Source organism: Prosopis cineraria, unplaced genomic scaffold (genome assembly GCF_029017545.1).
Source record: "Prosopis cineraria cultivar Desert tree isolate PC_DT_omini unplaced genomic scaffold, ASM2901754v1 PC2, whole genome shotgun sequence".
NCBI classification, from domain to species: Eukaryota; Viridiplantae; Streptophyta; class Magnoliopsida; order Fabales; family Fabaceae; genus Prosopis; species Prosopis cineraria.
Genome location: NW_026555333.1, coordinates 25100650 through 25119047, shown reverse-complemented (window position 1 = coordinate 25119047; position 18398 = coordinate 25100650). Strand labels below are relative to the sequence as shown.

At 32.8% G+C, this 18398-nt stretch overlaps 1 protein-coding gene across 2 annotated transcripts; it reads right to left on the bottom strand.

Moving 5' to 3' along the window:
- Positions 1-3248: 3248 nt before the first annotated feature.
- Positions 3249-14298, bottom strand: LOC129302921 (imidazole glycerol phosphate synthase hisHF, chloroplastic). Of its 2 annotated transcripts, none has more exons than XM_054941831.1 (19): positions 13986-14298; positions 13804-13886; positions 13582-13676; positions 13225-13328; positions 12343-12512; positions 12133-12247; positions 11727-11782; positions 11583-11621; positions 11259-11357; positions 10847-10909; positions 10707-10769; positions 10512-10594; positions 10252-10360; positions 10095-10148; positions 9085-9172; positions 8671-8708; positions 5455-5560; positions 4260-4426; positions 3249-3663 (listed from the first exon to the last, which is right to left on the bottom strand). In XM_054941831.1, exons 1-19 carry the CDS (start codon positions 14182-14184, stop codon positions 3604-3606), a joined length of 1791 nt encoding a protein of 596 aa, XP_054797806.1. In that variant the 5' UTR covers positions 14185-14298; the 3' UTR covers positions 3249-3603. The 2 variants fall into 2 exon arrangements, with proteins under 2 accessions (XP_054797806.1, XP_054797807.1); XM_054941832.1 differs by having other exon boundaries at positions 11583-11618.
- Positions 14299-18398: the final 4100 nt, after the last annotated feature.

The window sequence follows — 18398 nt, the reverse complement described above, 5'->3', positions numbered from 1 at the left end:
GGAATGAAATTAAACACTTATTTCAATATCTTTGAGGGACAACTCATATGAAATTATTTTTTTCAAATGAATTTGGATAACAAATTATTGATTATATAGATGTAGGATTTCAATTGTTTACTTGTAGTGTTATAACAATATTGTGGCGTTTAACAAAACAAACTTTAGCTGCTACATTATTAAATAATGTAGAAATAATTGGAAGTCAAGAGACAGGTAGAGAGTGTGTTTCGTTAAGGTCAATGATCCATTATATCCAAAAGATGTGTGGTTTATTGTTGGAAAAAAATTCTAACAATATTATATAAAGATAAAATAGCATGCATAACTCAATTGAAAGAAAAATACATTAAAGAAGATAGAACAAAACATATTTCTCAAAAAAAAATCATTCTTGACTTTTTGAAGAGCGGTGATATAGATATTCATCAAATTCGCTCATGTAACAATCTTGTAAATTTGTTTTCTAAGATATTACCAACTTAGACATTTGAGAAGTTAGTGTATGATGTTGGAATGCATAGATTTAGAGACATAAAGTCATAAGGGCTATTTGAAACTGTTTTTTTTTATTGTTCTGAGAATTGATGTTTTGTAGAACATGTTTTGAGAATAAAAAATAATAAAAATATGTGTTTTTTTATTCTCCCTTGTTCTCCAGAATAATAATCACAGAACACCTAAAAGTTGTTTCTATTTTTCTGTTCTCCAAAATACTTTTTGAAAATACGTTATTAAACAGATTTTTTTGTTCTTTTGTTCTAAAAAATAGAAAACTGTTCTCAGAACAGGTTTTCAAACAAGCCCATAGTCACTAGGGAGAGTGAAGTAATATTGTTATTAGGGGGACACTATGGGAAGTAAGTATTATGTTGTACTCTTCTTTCCTTTCCAATGTTTTGTCCCATTGGGTTTTTTTTTTAAAGTATTTATTTTAATGAGACAACTTTGACTAGCGTTTAAAAAATATTGTGTATTCTCTTCACTAGGTTTTTACTCCATTAGATTTTCCTAGTAAGGTTTTAATGAGGCACAATATTTATTATGGACATCCAAGAGGGAATGTTATAATATTATGTCATGGATGTCATAACTCATAACTGTTAGGATTCTTTTATTCTTAATGTCCTAATGAATAACTTAAAAAAGAGTTTCTTATAATTAATAGCCTATAACCTTTAAAGGCTATATAATGCATCATTATATGCCTCTTTATATCTTTTTAATATTAGGATAGACTTGAATGGTTGAAGACCTATAAATAAATGTCAAGTCTAAAGTATATGAATCTAAATGAATAAGAATTCTCCTCCATTATTTTTTTCCCTCATTTCTTATCTTGTCTTGTTTTTTTCTAACTTTTCATATCATCTATATTTTATAGCAGTTCATTGGTTTTCCATTAATTCTTGAATCAAATACTGGTTCATTGGTTTTCTAATTGAACCAACTAATCTAGAACTTTCTCCATTCCTAAATACAAAGCTAGTTAGAAGTTTATTTTAATTCTAAATAAAAGATCACAATTTTCTTTATTCCCCTCGTTACTTTTTTCCCCAAACTATCCCTTTAGTTAGATTTTACTTATTACAAAGTTAAATAGCCATTGTATTCAGCTTATGACTCATTAAGTTAGGCTATTTAGGGGCAAAAAAAAAAAACCCAACATTTACATACATACATATATGGCAAGTAGCCGAGAGTTACATGACATTTTACCCCTCAAATATTCATGTAAGAGCATATGATATTCTAATTTTTTTTTATAATGTAATGTTCCCTCTTAACATTTAAAAAGGATACAATTTTTGATATAAAAGAAATATAATTTTTTATTGGGTAAATGAGCAAATTAGTCTATGAACTATATAGATTTATAAATGTTTGAGACTCTAAACTTATTTTTTGTACAATATTGTTCTTCAATTTTTAAAAATGATGCAATCTGATATTGTCATTAACAAAAGTTAATTTTAACTATTAATTGATAAAAAATAATAGAAAAAACATAATAAATTGCAACAAAGGACCCAAAAGATTACAGAAAAAGACTAAGAATTTTTTTTTGATCCTTTCTATAATTTTTTAATTAATTAACAGTCAAAATTATAGGCTAAAATATATATAATTCTCCTAAACTTTAGATCAATTTCATATAACCCCATAACTTTAAAAACATAAAAATAACACCTTGAAATTTTAAATTTTGTTCATTAACTTTTTACCATTAAAATAGCTGTTAAATTTAACGGAAATTACACCTCAAACAGCAAATGATTTGGAATTTTGAATATTTTATTTTTATACAAGATTAAAGGATGTTGATTTTGTCAATTGGCCTTGAAGAAATCAGCGAACGTGTTCCTCTTCTCATCAATCTCTTCTCAGCAAAATAAACCAGTACAGTGTTACTCCCTTTGAAATTCTTTGCAAACTCATGAGAATTATTATATATACTAGAAGCTTGTTTGATGGCTTGTAATCGGGGCTTGTGAATTGAGGCACAGGGTCCATGGCATGTTCTTTTCCAGGCTCAGTTTCTTGCTTTTGTTGGGGGGAATTTCTGTTCACCGGAAGCCAAGATTTTCATCTATCCATGACTCTTCGTGAATGTTGTTTTTTTCTATTCATTCCCCATGAAATTGTTTTGAAATGTGATGCTATTTTTGTCAAGGATATAATTTTGTTTGAAATTGATATGAAAAATCACAATTTAAATTGGATCTATGCATTTAAAGATGGGACAAGAATATTGAAATTAAAATTCTGTCATTTGTCTAACTGTTCTTATTTAGTCTGAGGTGACATTTTCCATTAAATTTAACATTTATTTTAACAATAAAAAGATTAATGAACAATGTTTAAAAATTTCAGGTGTCATTTTTATATTTTTAAAATTGAGGGAGTTATATGCCATTGACTTAAAGTTTAGGAGAGTTAAATGTGTTTTATCCAAATTCAATTTTCCTAATGGCAAAAGTCAAATTGCACTATTTTTAAACATTACTGAAAAATATTGCACAAAAATTTAAAAAGAAATTTGCTCATTTACCTTTTTTTATTCAGTAATGTAATTTGTATTTTATAATAGATGTATATCAGCCAGTAGATATTTTAGATTTTTTATTTTCCTTAGGTCATATAACCATTTTCCCTTCTTGTAATCAAACCATGGAGAAGGGGTTCATTTTCAGAGCATTATGCAGAAGGAAATCTGCAGAGGTATAAGGAAGAAAATGGACATAATCAAAGCCTAAATACAATCCATTTATTTCAAACTAGAGTTGCAGCAACTCAGCATGCAGTAAGGTTTAGTCTCATCACAATATACAAACAGTACATGGGCAAACAGACCTCCGAGGTGGCTCCAAATTCAGAAACAATACATCAGACAAAAATAATTCAAGTTACTTGGAAATTAATACATTAATTTTACTCGGCTAAAAAAATACACTAAATTTACATGAAAGGTTGAAGTTTGGTATTTCCTACAAAACAGTTCTAGGTTTCCTTCCATAACAAGCAGCTTCATTTAAATATCCTGACTGACTAATCTATTTGCCCTGACAAAATACATCTCAAAATTTGTCAGCAAGCAGGATATTAGATTCGGACTTCAATATTTTCCTTCAACAAGTACTCCTTTACGGACTGAATAGGCACCTGAAAAATATCAAATCAATGAATCTCCAACCAAATATTTTAGGGTTAAGGTACACAAACACCAAAAAAACTTTTCTCTAGTGACTTTTAATATCCTTAAGTCAACAATGATTCTAATATCCAGAAAGTTCTAGTACCCATTAATTTCATAAGAGATGCCGCAATTCCCCAATCCATTAAAATAGCCTAATATTGATTGTTAAGTTCTAAAGATAGAACCTTACAGATTGGGGAATGTTGGTCTTTTATAAAGTTAATGGACTCATGCACTATTGTTGAATTAATGATACCAAAAGCTCTTGAATAAAAAGCTTTTGGGTATTTTTGCAGCTTAATCCAATATTTTAAGCAGCAAAACTAACAGAAAACAGAATCACTATCTTTAGTCACATTTTACTGGTTCAATTAGATAGCTTTAAGGTTAACCTTTGAACATTAAAAGCTTAAATTTACCACTAATTTGAGATTATTTATCAAGTTAATCCACACGTTGGATGTGATATATGTAGAATTGAATTGGGTTTATTAGCAGTGCACACGATGACAATAATTCCCAATAGCATTAGGAAAGAAGCCGATCAAACGAATGTTTTTACCTCTTTTCTATGAAAAATGCCAGCAGCAAGTGCAGCAGATGCATTTGTTTTGGTAAACACTTCAGAAAAGTGATCAACAGCACCAGCACCGCTACTTGCAATCACAGGGATACTTACAGCATCTGAAATTAACTTAACTAAATCTATATCATATCCTTTCCCTTGACCTGAAATTTCAATAATGGAAAATAGAAAGTTAGAATAGATGTAGCCATGTAAGAAACCAATGCAATATTCAAGTGAAATTGACATATAATTCTGCCTCAGACTGGTCTCAGAAACTAGATACTTTTATAATATCCTTTACCAGGAAGACCGAAGGATGATCCTTACTAAAGATTTGAGAAACTAGACAAAAGCAAGTGAAACAGTTATCTCTTTCCATTTGTCATCTCAAAATGACACATAAAAACGCCATTAAATTGGAACTACAATTACTGTTACTACTATTATTACTGCTCCCTCCATTTCTATTTACAGGGGAAAAAAAAACTGTATCACACAATTTAAAAAAATTAATTAACTATATTAATTGTGTTTGAAAATAAAAAAATTGGACTACAATACTCTTTATTGATTGTGTTAATTAAGTCTTTATTAATTGCTTCTTATGACTATTAATGATAAAATTATGAGGGTGATTTAAAAAGTTTGCAATAAATGCTTATTAAAAAAATGTGATTTTGCTTATATAGAAAAACAAACTAAAAGTGATAGTTTCTCTTATAAATAAAACTAGAGGGAGTACACTATTATATTATTATAATTATTATTATTATTAAGGTTAAGGTTTCTCCTGGTATCCTCAAGTCAAAAATGGTGCATGAGTACCTATTAATTTTATAAACGAAGCTAATCTCCCCCAATCCATTTAAATAGTCTGACATTGGCCATTAAATTCAAAGGATAGAATTTAATAGATTAAGGAAGATTGGCCTCTTTTATAAAGTTAATAAGCACCTATGTATTATTGTTGATTTAAGGATACCAAAAGCTCTTGGAAAAAAAATTTATGGGTATTTTTGCACCTAAACCCTTATTATTATTATTATTTGATTATTGATTATTATTGATGAACCAGTGATCTTGACAGCAGTCAACATTTCAAACAAATAAAATCATTAACAAAAAAAAAAAACTCATGATTAAAATATATATCCTTTTTAGAATAGTCTAGAAAAAAATAGTATATTACCATCACAGTCAATGCAGTTAAGTAGTATTTCTCCAGCACCAAGTTCTTCAACTGCTTTTGATAGCTCGTAAGCCCCAATTGGTCGGCCTTCTCGTCCCCCATTAACCTTAGAAAAAGAAGAAACCACCTCAGAAAGCAAGCAGTAAAGGGATTTCATCCTGAATTCTTGATACTTTCCTGATATAACCAGCATCTCTAACTTGCACAACTTTGCAGGAAAGCAAAAAAATGCATCATTGAAGAGAACGATTGAGATTATGTTTCTCCTTTTATAAGTAAAGATCAACATAGGACAGGAACAATTAAACAGAATCGATGGCTAACTGATGAAATATAGGAACTAATATTTTGAAGAAGCCTGCTATAAGAGGAAATCCATCTTAATTTTATATTTTATTACTTTCTGGTTTTACTCTATTTAGCAAGTGGGCTGTTATATCACTTCATGTATTAAATGAGCTGCAAGTAGATGTTTCCTTATAGGGAAGGAAACCTCAAGCTTATATTTTATTTCTTTTTTTTTTTATGTTTCCTTCATAAGAAGGAAACCTTAATTGTGGCTTCTATAAAAAGCCACCTTGCAGCACATGTAAGGGAGTTCTTAGATTTTGAATGAATGAATTGCTGAGCTATGTGAATGTCTCTCAACTCTGCGTCTCTTTCCTTCTACTCCTCCTCTCTAGTTTTGCATTCTTCTCCTCTTCCCCCACTTTCTCTGTTTTCTGTCATCTCTCCCCTCTGTTTTTGCTCCCCCTTCACCTCTCACTCTCTGATTCTGTTTCTTCTTCCTCATCCTATTCTGTTCAAATCAATGTGAGTGTGTGTTTTATATCAATTTGGTATCAGAGCAAGGCTCTGAACGCTCCTAGGCTGTTTCCGCTGCCAAAAGATTGGAGAAAACTCACTGGGAAGCTCAGCATACTCTGTTTCACAGTGCCAGAGCCTAGAGCCACAATTCCCAACATCAGATCCCAAAATGGACAACACCATTGCGCTCAAGAGGGGAAATCCAGTCAAAACCAGAAAGCCCACCTCCGTCAGCTGCTTGAATGTGCCTTCACGCGCCGGAGGAGTCCCTGCACATGGTCTTCAAGCACCGTCCGTACAGCGTCTCCAAAAATCTGAATTTCAGCATTTTTGGTGTTTTCAAGGAGTTTCTTCAGTTCTGATCAACCTAAAAGCCCTGAATCATCATTCAAAGTTTTATTCGGGGTAAAATTTCATCTTTTGTGGCTTTTGCAGCTTGCTAGCCTATCTTATGTGCAAGAAATCCTTTATGGAATTTTAGTTTTTGTTCATCATGTCCAAAATTCTTAAAAGTCATCTTGAGGAATCTGAAAGGACTCAAGCAATGCGTGGATCACAAAATTCAAGAGTTGAAGGAGTACATGAATACTAAGTTTGATGAAGCTTTGAGGGCTCTCAAATGTGTTAGCCATCAAAGGGGGAAGGAGATAACTTTTTCAAGACAAAATTAAGATATTTTCAAGGCACAAGAGAATGGTTCAAAAAGGCTACACCTATATCAGTTATACCAAAAGGGGATACTAATAGCATTCATGGTCCTGTAATTGGGAGTGAAAGCATTCCTATGAAAGAGCTCAAGTCAATAAATGGAAGTGACATAGATGTTACTATGAAGCAAGAGAAAGAATTTGAGTCAGAAGAAATCTCTATAAAAATTGTGGGCATTAGTCTTAAAGTGAATCAAGGCTTCAAATTGTTGACTAAAGATCATCACTTAGAGGCCATAGAGACTTGTGAGTGGAAGCCAGTTAGGGGTCTTGACAAGAGTGTTCAACTTTGTCAGATTCCTACTTCTAATCATCCATGTGCTATATCATTTACTGCAAAAGCTGTTTTGGTTATAAAAGAACATGTTATTTTCCCATTTGATAACAATTTCTACAGCTACCTTGTTCATCAGGAAGGTTTTCCAAATCATTATGATCATATTGCCTACTTTCCACACAGTCTCATTTCCCACTACCTTGTATGTTGGAAAGGATCTCCAGATTAATTGCTACTTGGAACGGTTCCTTACCTCACGCTCTAGTGGAGTTATCTCAACTTTTTTTTAATTCTCCAGAGGAGAGTTCCATCAAGCAGGGGAGAAATGATGAAATATAGAAATTAATATATTTTGAAGAAGCTTGCTATAAGAGGAAATCTATCTTAATTTTATATTTTATTACTTTCTGATTTTACTCTATTTAGCAAGTGGGCTGTTATATCACTTCATGTATTAAATGAGCTGCAAGTAGATGTTTCCTTATAGGGAAGGAAATCTCAAGCTTATATTTTATTTTATTTTATTTTATTTTATTTTATGTTTCCTTCATAAGAAGGAAACCTTAATTGTGGCTTCTATAAAAAGCCACCATGCAGCACATGTAAGGGAGTTCTTAGATTTTGAATGAATGAATTGTTGAGTTATGTGAATGTCTCTCAACTCTGCGTCTCTCTCCTTCTACTCCCCCTCTCTATCAGTTCTGCGTTCCTCTCCTCTTCCCCCACTTTCTCTGTTTTCTGTCATCTCTCCCCTCTGTTTTCGCTCCCCCTTCACCTCTCACTCTCTGATTCTGTTTCTTCTTCCTCATCCTATTCTGTTCAAATCAGTGTGAGTGTGTGTGTTTTACAACACTAACTAGATGCAAGAATATTTTTATCATAAGAAACAATTAATGGCAACATTTTTAATTTTTTAGTAGCATTTCTAATCACTGAAGTCCCCTGAATATCATTTGAACTCCTGTGAAACTCTAAAATTTACATTAACTAAGTAATAAATTGCCACGGCTAGGTTTCTACTTTATATCAAGCTATCTGACAACAATGATGATGAGGATGATATTGATAGCAATACCTCTCAGGCAAGATATACTTCATGCCGGACAGTTCTTGTAACATTTTTAGATCATGGAAGATACCCTCTATCATTTTGACTTTGGTCAAACTCTACAATCTACATAACTAAACTAAATCATGGTAGATTGCAATGGTTCTACTGTACATCTTGCATTCCCTTTTCTCTACTACAGGGGTCACTAAAAATAGATCTTGCATTTCATGGTCGGTCAACTTTTTACTGGACAGCGTCAATAACCAATTGGGAAAATGTTCAACTGAAGAAACAATCAGTCAAAAATCCTATACAGACAAGTGTGTTTAGAAAATAAAATTTAGAAAATAAAGAGAGGAGAAAACAGAGCTTACCGTACACTGGTACCAGGCATATTCTTCTCCATTCGGACCTGAAATTTGTTTTTTCAAATACACAAAGAATGAACAATTCATGATTCAAAGTGTCTATTACATCCCAAAACATCTCCCTAATGCTGTATAGCACTGGCCATATCATATCATGAAAAATGAATATATATTTCATCAATTGAAAAGGAGAAAATCATAATAGAAGCCAACAAAGTAAATTGGGAATTTATACTTGGATAATCGAAAGGGCTAATTCTTCAGGATTAGACTCAACGAGGACCATATACCTGTATTACTTTTGGTAGATCGATCAATATACCAATTTAACAATGGATATTCAATATACATTCCCATCATCTTAAACTAGGCAGTCCGCTTAGAAATGGAAAGGAAAGAGAAGGAAAAACAGATCATTACCTAGATTTGACACCTTTACAGTCTTGAATTGCACATCATTGGGATTCTTTACGTAAACTCTGTGAGGATCAATACTCACTACCACTGCCTGCCAAGTGAAATTAGATAGATGACTTTAATAGAATGTTCAGTCCATATATGCATCATACACAAACTATGCAATGAACCATGCATCTTATAATACAGTCAGACAATTACAAATAGCCCTTAGGCAAATGACTTTTTGTCACCTCTAAATATAACAATTAACCCAACATATGTCCTATGATCAACAATAGGAAATGGTGAAAACAAGATAAACCAGACAAGTTTAATAGGTTATATTCACCCTTCATCACTATCAAATTTCAACGCACATAAGATCTCTACCTTTCTACCTTCTCATCCTCTCTTACCACATAGATAGTGATTGAAGAAAAAATTCCTGCACCAGGAACTAAAAGCATTGAAACTCAAGACAAGACTGGCAGATATAACAATGGGGGATTGGCTGTTTACCTAGTCCAGATACACCCATTCTTCCAATCACTAAACAGTCAACCAAATAGTTTCCAATAGCTACAGAAAACAAATAGACTTGTATGACATTCCAATTCAAGCAAATGAACCATGAAAGAACCTCATCACAATAACAAAATCATGATCCTCGAAGTCAAGACTCCAGACAAAGAGTTCTTATCCTATTCCTTAGGTTAGTGATAACCAAGGCAAGTACCACACAGGAAGCTGGAAAGGAAATACATAAAAGAACTCGCTAAGACACTGACATAATACCATAATAATTAGGAAGAAGTAGATGCAACTAATCCCCCAAGGATCTTCAATATGCTAGATTTTCTTTTAACATTCAACCAACAACATATTAGCATATTACTTCGAAACCCCATGGATATTAGGATCTTCAATTGGAAATGGATATTTGGATGAAAACAAGAGTATGCACAGCTTATAGATATGTGGCCGGTAAAAAGTACAGGCATGCATATAAATGCTGCCAACAGTAGAATTACCTGATTCCCATATACTCTAGATATCTGTTCTAAGCTGCTCTTCCCAGATTTTACCTAAATGATATATCCTTAGTATCAGAAGAGATACATACGTACGTACAAACAAAATTATTAGCCCATATTTGTTTAAAAAAAAAACTGGGTTAAAATTCCATACTCCAGTTCTTAAATACTCTTCTGCAGCATAAACTGCATCACTTCCAATAGAAATCTTATCAGCTCCAGATCTAAAATATTCTGAAGCAACTTCCAAACTAGAATAGTGCCTGGGAACATAGTTTTAGGATATAACGCTCAATTAACATTCTAAGTAAACAAATAAAGATAAGGCTAAGGACCTTTACATCCTTTAGATAAAACTCTCACACGAAAGTTAAAATTATACAACTACAATCACCATAGTGACTGATACAATACCTGCCATTTGAATCTGTAAAATCTCTAATTCCACCCCCAACTGTTAAGGGCACAAAAACATTTTCTGATGTATATCGCAATACCTATGAAGCACAGAACACATAAAATTCAAAGTAAATATTGGAAATATGTAACATATATTCTATTCGTGCACAAACATACACAGAAACTTCCTTTCTGGTGTGATTGACAAACCTGCAACATTGGCAAATCACCAAGAGGGAAGTCTCGAAAACCAGTAATGTTTAGAAAGCTGATCTGCAACCCCAGGAATATATAAGTCTAAATAACATGGTTCATAGTAAGAGTAAAGAGCAGAAATTCTGAAGGCATACCTCATCAGCTCCATCTTTGTAGTACTGTCTGGCAAGCTCAACAGGCTTGCCAAGATTTCTTACCTAGCAATTAAAATAATACTATTAGATGACCAAAGTAACAGTGTTGACTAACGGGAAAAAATCATCAAAACATTTGATTTTGTAGTGGTGAATGCTGATAGCTAAGGAGAGAATGAGTTTAAAACTTCAACCAGTAAAAGACATCACTGATGGAAGGGTTGATTAATGAAATCATAGAATAGAACAAAAATTTAATCAATTTATTAAATAATAAACATCATCATGTTTGGTTTCGTTAGTTTAAATACTTATCCTCATGACTAGTTTGTGGCTTTGTGCAGCACAGGTAATGTCTAATGCTTTATTATAAACAACCCAATAAAAATAAAATTAACATTATCTAAAATACCTCTTTCTCCTTTGTTTGTTCTCTTACATCATACTGGTCCCCTTTGGTTACAACAAGGTCCCCCTTATCATTTGCCCTCACATCAAGGCAAGCGATCACCTTGACAGATAACTTCTTGTTAGAAAACCAAATAAAAATAGTGTCATTATCACACTGACCCCACTCCCCCTTCAAAAGAAGAAAAGCCCTTAAAAAATAAATAAGTAAAAAGAAACTGAAATCAGAATGTAATTGTCAAAGCCAGAAAATAAAGTAGACAGGTCTGAAGAAGACGTTAACCCAAGAATGGCTACAAAAACATGATACAGGCTTCCATGACCATACCCTTTTCGCTAGTTTTGAAGCCTTCCCTCCACCAGCCTTCTGTCATCAGATGAACATTACAGATGGTTAGCCAACCTGAGGTAAAATTGATAGTAATAGAATTGATTTCTGCAATGGACAAATTTAGAATAGCATAAAAGCCACCTTTGTCCTGTTTGAATTTGGATTCAAGAATCTTCTTAAAACAGAAAGACCAACATCTGTAAACTTCAATCTCAGGAATCAGTGGATAAACAACTCAAAACTTAAGAACTGAGAAAATCAAAGGCTAAAGTAAAATTTTAATTTCAAATCAAAGTAGATATCTCCCCTCATTTTCCTTTTCATTTCATTGTTCTGAGTCAATGAGGCCTCCAAAGAGGTTTCTACAGATTACAGAATTAGATACACTTCTAATTTATTACTTCAAAGACAAAATATGGGATCCTTTAATTTCTCTCCTGCATGACCAACATTTAGTTACAAAACATTGAAAAGTCTCGTTATCCAATGCACATTACTCCACAAAGGAAACAGAAAATAAATTATTAGAGAGAAGATAAAAACTTGCCTCCGCTCTTTTCAGGATGGAACTGAACTGCATGCACATTTCCTCTTCTAATAGATGCTATAAAATTGTCACCATAATTGCAAGTGGAAGATACCCACTCTTTATTTTTTTCTGACTGAGTTAATATAAAAAATAAATAAGTTACTTTAACAAAGGCCAATAATGAACAAAAACACAACAAAAATAACAAATAGGAAAGAAGAAATATACAGGCATTGCACGATAAGAGTGCACAAAATAGACATGATGGTTTCCAACATCATCAAGAATTTCTGAGTCCGTTGTCGCTTGTAGGGCATTCCAGCCAATATGTGGAACACTAAAACCATTTGATGAGTCAAATTGCCCGACAGTTCCAGGTATTAGACCAAGACCCTTTACTGAGGCAGAAACACAGTTGTTGATTCAAAAATTAGTGACAAGAAGCATTATAAATGATTAAAAATTTGCATGCACAATGCGCTGGACATTTGATGAAATAATTAAAATTAGAGGGCCTTTTCTCCCACATTAATCTTTTGCACGTTTGAGAAATTTAGTTTAAACTACTTATACAGATATTTATCTATTGCCCAATTCTCTCTCTAAAAAAGCCAAAAACAAAACAAAAACACGACTGACAATTATGGTAAAAGAATATTTTGAGACAATGCAGCAGTCTACACAGCCACAACCAGCATTGTAATTGCCTTGATCTTATCCACCACTAAACGCTGACAATAGTTCTAATACAAACCGAATAAATGCTAGACCAGTAAAACTTTTGAACGTGTTAGATTATGAATTGTCATTTGGCAAAGCAAACAAATGATAGTGTTGAAATATGATATGCATACATTTAAATAAATGCCTTGATCTTTCACTAACATTCCTTTCTTCTGGTTCATCACAACTTTTGACATCCTGCGAACTACTTGATTCTCACTTCTAGTGGCCTAGTTTCATTCTAATTCTATATCAACAAATATCAAAATCATATAGGCCACAGTAGTAACATAGATGGTGAATTATCAATAATTGAAAAGGAAACTGTTATAACAAAAGCTCATGCCACATAAAGACGAAATAATAAAAGAAGAGTGTATAACTGACTTGGTCCATTCTCCTCACTAGATTCAAAAAGCAGCTGAAGTCCAAGACAGATGCCTAAAAATGGGCGATCTTTCTCAATATATGAACATAGTGCCTCAGCCATCCTGCAAAATATTAACATGAATCTATTGAAACTGGGAAAGAAAAATGAAAGTATCCAACTTCCATTGGAAAATAAAAATAGTTAACTCAATTGATCTCACATAAAGTATCAAAACAACGTAATTGCAGTTCTAGTACACCAATCATTAAAGAAACTCAATTACAGAGCAGGACGAACGCTTTTTTTCTTCCATGTTACCAACGTACGTAATGATTATATATCAAAAAATGAAAGCGGTATCGTTTAAAAATTACCCAGTCTTGTTTAGCACTTCCATTGCAGGGGCAAATGCTCCAACACCTGGAAAGATTAAGCGGTTGGCTTTCAAAATGTCTTCGGGAGTTTGCACCTAATAAATAAAGTTGTTTCGTTTCAAATTCAAGAAATTCATGATATGCAAACCATCGTATAGCGTATAGCATATTCAACTATCTCAATCAAACGTAAAGCGCGAAAATCCAGCAAAAAGACATTACATCTTTAATGTCAAATCCAAGATGGCGGATAGCATTCCTAACACTTCGAACATTGCCAGCGCCATAATCAAGCACAGTTACAACTAAGCCAGAAGGAAAAGAAAACAAATCATGAATGGGGAGATTGAAGAAACAGAATCCATTAAGAACTTGACGTAGGCATTTCTAGGAAGAGAGCAAACCAGAGTCAGCTAAAGAGGAGGCACGAACTGAGAAGTTTCTGGAGTATTTGACATTGGCATAATGAGAACGATTTCTCATAGAAACATTACCCCGAAGAAGCAAGAGAGAAGAAGAAGAGCTACGGAAAAAGGACAATGAGGACGGCGATGCAAGTGAGCCGGGACGCTGACCAGAGGCGAACGGCGGCGCCGCCTCCATTGATGGTTTCTATTCTGACCCTCTGCTTCCTCCCCTAGTATGCGAGAATCTGAACTGAATTACCTTCTGTCTATTGTCTGACACTGGTGCTCCAAACACACGCGATCAAGCTAAGCCGAGCTTGGGCCTTACTTTCTCTCAAATATAAACAGTTTCAATAAACTTCTGGCAATAAAATTCTTAATTTCAATTATCAACATAATGGTTGAGAAATAAATTTATACAAAAATTTATATTAATAAATAAAAAGAGTCAAATAGTTAAAAAATATTTACATGCATTAGGTTATTTTATATTTTAAATTAATATTAATTGAAATAAAATATTTATATTTTAGATTGGAGGGAAATTAGAATTAGAACTAGAATATAGAGTTAGGTTGTATCACCACCACTAGATAATTTTGTGAGGAGTTACTTGCATTTTTTTTAAATTAAGTATGGTAGGATTTTACTTTTGAACTCTTGATGACTGTTCAAAAATCCTCAATTCGTAATGAAAGTCAAATGTCTGTTAAGTAAGGATGGTAAATCTCACTTATTATATTACATGTAAATGGGTTAATGCAAAGATATCCATCATATATGATTCTACGGTGCAATTTTGCACATAAAACCTAAAAAGTGATGCAAAAATCATCAATTTATTTGACTTGAAGAGTAATAAATAAAAAATACATGTGTTTAAATTTATTTTAACTAGCAATATTTTATTTTATTATGTAGCCTTGATGCATGATAAAATAAAAAGCTGTGCATAGGATTAATTTCTACCAATTAGAACGAACTAGAACATACATATTTTCATGTTTGACATTCATAGTCATAACGCATTAGAGATTTTTGTACTCTTCTTAGGATCGATGGGCAAAATCATGTCATTTTTTTATGGTTCATGTGTAGCAAATATATACTCATATTTATATTATAAGCCACATCTAACCGTCTTACTAGATTAAAGGAGAGATGATTAAGCCATTAAATTTACCTAAAAATAGAATAGACTTTTAATTTTATTTACACTTAGATGAAATTTTTTAAAATTTGTATTATATTCTCTCTCATAATAATTAATGAATTTAAATAGGGATAATATTAAAAAAATATTATTAATATTTCATCCAGTGGCTTATATTAAGGATCAAAATTTTTTTTATAGAAGACACCCTTTAATAAAAATCAAAGCATTATTTTTATTTAATTTAATTTAAAAATATATACATGCATACATATATATGTGTGTGTGTGGGCAACTCAATAGGCCGTCCTCTAGCTCTATTTGTTGGTTTGCTGATGGCACAATAATCATCATTATTAAGTTCCTATCTAAACTTTAGAAAACCAGCTACAATACTTGAACACTACAAAGCTTGGTTCGTTTCCCATTGTAACTGGATCCATTCTTGAGTTATCCGTTGGGGGGGGGGGGGTGCCTTGTAAGGGAAGTCGTCACATTGTGTACGTTGTCAATGAAGCTTGACACGTGTTCGAGAATAGTCGCATGGCATGTATAGTCAACTTTGGCCATTGTTAGAGGGCCGAAATGTCCTTCAGGTTTTCGCTGCCAGGGAACCGGCTTGTGCCATTTTTCCTCTTGGCTTTTTTCCTTGTTCTCAATGTCTTAAAGGTCAAAATTTTAAAAACCGGATCGATTATTGAACCGAATAAGATATTGGTTCACGGTTCATTAGTCGAATCGTGATTTAACCAGGGTTAAACCTGTTGACATTAAATTAATATATTTTTAATTTATGTATCATAATTAAATAGAAAATACATTTAAATATGTATTTTTTCTAAAAATATATTATAAATGCTTGGTAATATAATTTATTATTGATAAATACATAATTAATATTAATTATAAGTGAAGCTTTTCATTTAAATATCGAGAAAGATTTATTTTAATTTTAATTTTAATTTATTTTTTTATTTTTTAAATTCTGTCCGGTTTTCTCATGGGAACCGGTCCGATTGTTGACTGGTTCCATAATAACCAGTTGTTAGGGGTCAACTGAATCGGATCAAGAGCCGGTTCCCAATTCAATTGGTTGAATCGGCCGATCTGGTCCCATTTTTAAAACCTTGCTTAAGGCTAAATGGATAGTACGGGAACTAGCCTGTGTCTTTTTCTTTGGTGGTGATTGTCGCTTGCATTAGTAGGGTCACCGGTGGGTGATTCCCTAGGGTCTCAAGTTGTCTTTCCCACCTTGTGATTGATTAGTCTTCAGTTTTTTTTTTTCTTCCCCTAATATGCTCCAAATTTAAATTTGAGTTCGTTGTGTCCATTTATGTGGTTGCTAGGTGGAGGTTCCAATGCATGCATTGTTTTTCTGTTTTGAGTCCTTTGTGTTAAGATTGTCGTTACACCTAGGATCTCCACTTCAGAATTCTGGTGCCTTCGTTTCAAGTTGTTTTCATCTTTTTAGTTTCTGTAGACGATCCTTTTAATCAAGATTGTTGGCCAGATTAAATCAAAAACTAGAGAGTTTCTTTTGAATGTCAATTATCTCTAGAATTTATCTCAAGGGCTTTAATAACTCGATGAGTACTGTAAAACCCATAAGCCCAATGCTTCAATGTAGCTTCCCTTTTCGTCCTCCATTTTATTTAATATTAAACTATGCTTTTGTTGACCCCGTTAAGTTTGTGCTTAATTGCACGACCATTTGTTTATATCATTCATAGTCTTTAGTTTCTCACCGATTTACAATGTCGATAGGGTGAATGATGACAGAATTGAATTCACTTGCAATCTCTGTCTATGCATTCATTTGTTCATCCCTCCATAATGTTTCCTCATAGGCAAGTGGAAACAACTAGAGTTGGCTTTATGTTCCTGATCTAGAAAAGCATGAGAAAAGGAAAGACGTATAGCGTGTAAGCGGAAATAAATTTTCATCGTGATAGTGTCATGTTCTATGGTCTTTCTTCCATTTCTTTTTTAATTTCTAATGTGAACTCTCAGTGGGTTCATCTTTTCTTTGTGCTGCATTGATGGAAATTAGAGAGGAAAAACTCCTTTTATTCACTCTTTCTTTATAGTAAGGAAAAAGTTCAGAAGGAAGGGGGTGGTTAATGCTCTGCTTAATCATCTCTTCTGGGTTTTGTCAGGCACCACATATGGTAGTAGAAATGAGGAAATGATACATTATCACCTCCATTTCTGCTCACAATTAAAGTTGGTTGTTTGCACATGGTTTTGTGTTTTCGTCGTTAAAGTGAAAACACATCTTAAAGGTCAGAGCTATGGTGCTCTTGTAGACACTAAGTTAAGAAATTTTGATGAAGACATGCATTTTCTCTTAATGATTGACAATCTGCATAAACAAAATTACATCTTTTGACTATTCATAAAAAAAAAAAATTGAATCCAAGCTCTTCCCTTTAATCGAACTTAAAGCCATTTTGAATAGAACGGCTTCCAGAGTATTTTTCCTTAGTGAAGCATGACCTCTAAATTTGCAATCATCTACTAATCCATTTTGTGGATTAGCCTGTCGTTTTCATGTGAAGATTCTATTAAATATGCATTGGCCCTTTTCACCTTTGCACAAAGCTTCTAATATGCAGTGCCATCTTTCTTTGTGGATATTGTATACAGCATTGATTTGTACTGAATAAAGAACTCTTGAAGGCCTTGACTTCTCTAGCTTTTGTCATTCAACTTTTTTTTCTTTTTACTTACCTTTATTATTATATCTTTGATGTGTTCCTGTGATTAAATTAATTTCATTTGTTTAGATTTTATACACTTCACTGCATAGACTTCACCTCTATTTTTGTCTCATGTAGAGTGACCTTGCTCAATCTTCTACCATGATGAGTCCATCGTGGCAGACCACGCTTAAATTAATTTGTTTTACCTACTAGTTAATATTCTGTGCATAAATAGTGAGAGTAAGTTACTTAAAATTTTAAAGTTTAAGGTTTAGAATGCTATTCTCGCAATAGTTTAGAGTCTGTTGCTCTAATTAACAAATGATACATAAACAAGGGACTCCATATCAAATTGGGCCCCATGGTGAATAGCATAGTAACTAATAATGATGTTAACAAAAAGATAACAATATGATTTAATTTGTTATGAATTTAAAAGTTTAGGATTCATTTTACACATTTTAAGAGTTTAGGGTCTAAAGCGCTTTTCGTGTAATACTAAAGGTCTGGGATGCTCATTAACCCTTTTCACTAATCTTAAATTTAATTCTTATA